At 51.1% G+C, this 3,403-nt stretch overlaps 1 protein-coding gene across 1 annotated transcript; it reads right to left on the bottom strand.

The window, feature by feature from the left end:
• Positions 1–927: 927 nt before the first annotated feature.
• On the bottom strand, positions 928–3,144 carry LOC104274514 (chromosome unknown open reading frame, human C19orf10; the record flags this gene model as incomplete). Its single annotated transcript, XM_009870164.1, has 5 exons — positions 928–1,007; positions 1,288–1,360; positions 1,941–2,022; positions 2,314–2,375; positions 3,094–3,144. Coding segments are annotated over 5 exons (348 nt in total), but the record flags the coding sequence as incomplete, so codon positions are not given.
• Positions 3,145–3,403: the final 259 nt, after the last annotated feature.

Here is a 3,403-nt window from a genome sequence, read left to right as displayed (position 1 = left end):
CGAACACCCGCCGAAGGCCCTGCCACACGCTCGGCATCCAGCCGGGGAGGGCAGAGTCGGAGAGCCGAGCACACTCAGGCCAGAGCGTGATGCTTTATTTCTTTTATTTCTGTTGTATTTACACAGGAGAGGAATTCCACATTCCCTCGCTGTTATTACTCTAAATAAGAAAAAAATCACTTGTGTATGTAGAAAACAGTCCGGCGTTTGTACTGAGACATGAAAGCGTTGCTTCGATTGATTCCTGGGTTGTGTCAGAATAAACAGCTCTGCCTTCCCCCAGCCCAACCCGTGCTCTGCAATGGGGCACGTCCAGACCATAGAATCCTAAAATCAGAGAATGTTTTGGGCTGGAAGGGGCCTTTAAAGGTCATCTAGTCCAATCATCCTCCCCAGCAAAGCCAGCCATGGTCTTTGATAGCCGCACTCAACAAGGAACTTTGGCCAACGCCATCCTTTCCTTCCCCCTCCCACCCAATTTCATTTTTAACTCCCATCGTGCTTGCAGAGAGAGAAATCGTGTCTCCCTTCCAGAGGCTACAGAGTTAACAGCTTCCCTTTCGCAGACCGTGGTTAAATCCAGCCACTTATCTTTCCGCATTGCTCTTCTGAGCAAGGGAGATAAGGAGCCCTGGTTCAAGGGGAGCTCTACCATATTCAGCAGATCCACGAAGCAGAAAGCGGGCGGCTGAACGGCTGGCTGCAGATCAGGAGTCTCGGAGGAGGTTTCCAGCTGCAAAGCACGTTGTTACTCTGACACAAGGCAGAATGCATCTGTCTTAACACCTCCAAGCCCCACTTACACTGGACCCGAGCACATTTCGATACGGAAAACATAAAAGGTTTGGCCAACCAAAAAAAACCCCGCAGTTAACAAGGAATCCTCTTTATCTGCCATGCTCTTCCGGCCCAACACTGGCCTCGGGGTCACAGCTCGTCACGGGGCGTTTTTGCTACAATCATGAGTTTGGACAGTTCGAAACGGAACTTGCCTTCCCTGTGAGACACTAGAAAGAGAAAAAAAACAAGCACGGGGTAAACAGATGGCAAGGCACGAACAAAACAGCCCTGCTGGTTCCTTTCCAGGACGATAAAGGCAGCAAGTCGAGCATTGCGCTCTCTTCTTGTGCGCGGCGTGTTGTGATAAACCTGTTCTTCCCCCACGCTAATTTAACATCTATGCAGCGTCACCTGGCTGTGCTGAGCTCAAATACTCGTCTCCTGGCAGCCAGCCAGGCCTGTCTCCCACCCCAGCCCCTTCCTCTCACAGTTCTCTCCGGCACAGACCTGTTGTTTCGGTGATTTCAAATTCTTCCTGTTTTAAGGGGATGTCTCTCTGTGCACCCACCGCAGCCTGAGACTGAAATGGGAAGGAAGGAGGTTTAAGCAGCTGAGGCAATCCAAGAAACGACGGTATTTAAAGCAAACAAAACCCAGCATGTTTTGAAAAAGAATAAGCTTGGGTTTTAACAATGTGGAGCGAAAGAATTAAGTCCACAAAGGAAATCCGAAGGAAAACCTCTGGCTATTTTTCCATTTCCTATTAAACCACAAACTCATGTCCTTCGGGTGACTAAAAGCCTCACCGCTAAAGACTGGGAAATGGAAGAATGAGCCACACAAAAGCACCCACAGAGGTTTTATTTACTCTGTCACATGCAATATGTTGAGGCAAAGCGAGATTCCCCTGGTGCAGTGCAGGACGGTGTCTTTTGGAGTCGCCAACGCTGGCAAAGCCGATACAGCGTTGAAGGAGCAGAAATCAAATGGTGCAGGAGAGCCTACCTGCAGCCGCGCTCCTGACTGCCACCACTCTCTAATTAGGGACGTGCTGGAGTACATTTTATTGCACAGATGTCTAATAAATGTTTTCCATGTTCAATTCATGTTTTATAGCAGCCTCCCACACACCTGCTTCCAAGCAATCAGCTGGGACTTACATAAGCCATGGCATGCTCTATCTTGGCTCCTTTCACTTCAGCTTTAAACTGGGTAAAGAAGAGATAAGACTTCCCTTGGGGCCTGAAACAAGAAAGCAGAGTCTTTGACATCGGCAGAGAGGGTGGAGGTGCAGATGAGCTCAGGTTCGTGGCTCCCTCCCTCCCCAGCCACCTCCGGCTCTCTTGGAGCTCCACCTAGTGAGGAGGGTGAAGCGGGGGGAACACAGCATTTATAAACCACCCCCTGGCTAAAGAGCCCACCCAGCCTCACAGTATCTCTCTGGGAGAGAAAAAAACCCTGGAGCTGCCCTGCAGAGAGACAAACCCAGTCGGGAGGTAGAATCTTGGCCTTACTGGGGTTAAAACAACACACCTCCAGATGGAGCAGGAGAAGAGCAGGTTGTCTTCGCTGACTCCAATGTTCATCTGCCATTGCTGTGGAGGGGAAAGTTTTTACATATATAAAAAAGAGCAAACTCTTTACCAATAGTTCTCAAAAAGTGGTAAAAAAACGTCCAAACAGTTAGTGTGGGCTCACCCTCGAGGCCTGTCGCCTCCCCTCCCAGCTGCAGACGAGACAACTTCTAAACCAACACGAGGTAACTACGCAACACTTGCTGACGGCCCCTTTTACTCTGTGGAGCACAAAGGTCAAAGCCTGGTCGCCCTCTCCACCATTCCATTAGTTACAGAAAAGATTTAAAGTTTCATTCGTGCTAAAAGGACCTGATTCTAACAGGACTATTGTAACAGATAAGGAAGCACAAGCTGTGTATCTGCACAGCGTTTACTGCAGCAGCAACATAAGCTACAAAACCCCCTTCGAGCCTGCTAAAGAACACACAGGAGTTACTCCTGCGAGGTCGTTCCTACCAGCTGGGGTATGAAAATGTCACTCCCTGTTCTCCTTACAAATGCCAAGGCCCCCAAGCCTTACAAATGTCATGGCCTCACAAACCACGGTGTCATTGCAACACGTAGAGGACGCTTCCGTTCAGGGAGCAAATCCCAGAAGTTACTTTTGCAAACACAGAGTGTTGGAAACGATGCAGCCGCCCTTCCCCACAGCTCCCGGTCCCTGGAGTCAGCTCCTCGCCAGCGAAATCCTCCTGAGCAGCTTCTCATTCTTCAAGACCTGGTTTGCTCAACTCACCTCGTTTGTTCCTCCCTGAGCTGAGTACGTGAAGGTGCAGGTGTAATCCCCCTGGAAGAAAAGAAGACAACGATGAGCAGCTTCGCTCAAGCAGGACCATTCACCACCAGGCACTGAGGTCTGGGGACACCCGAGAGTCCCCAGGGCTGCGGGGTCCTGGGGCCCGGGTGGTGTCCCCCCGGAGCAGGTGTGGAAGAGCACACACCTCGTCCAGAGCTCGGTGGAGCACGGGGCCCTCACCCACCGTGGGGCTCAGCGGGGCTGGTTCTGGGGGGTCCAGACACCCACATCCCCCTCCTCACTGGGCCCC

This window comes from Apaloderma vittatum, unplaced genomic scaffold (genome assembly GCF_000703405.1).
Source record: "Apaloderma vittatum isolate BGI_N311 unplaced genomic scaffold, ASM70340v1 scaffold29695, whole genome shotgun sequence".
In the NCBI taxonomy this organism is placed as follows: Eukaryota; Metazoa; Chordata; class Aves; order Trogoniformes; family Trogonidae; genus Apaloderma; species Apaloderma vittatum.
The sequence above is the reverse complement of the archived record's forward strand: the minus strand, read 5'-3'. Positions and strand labels throughout refer to the sequence as shown.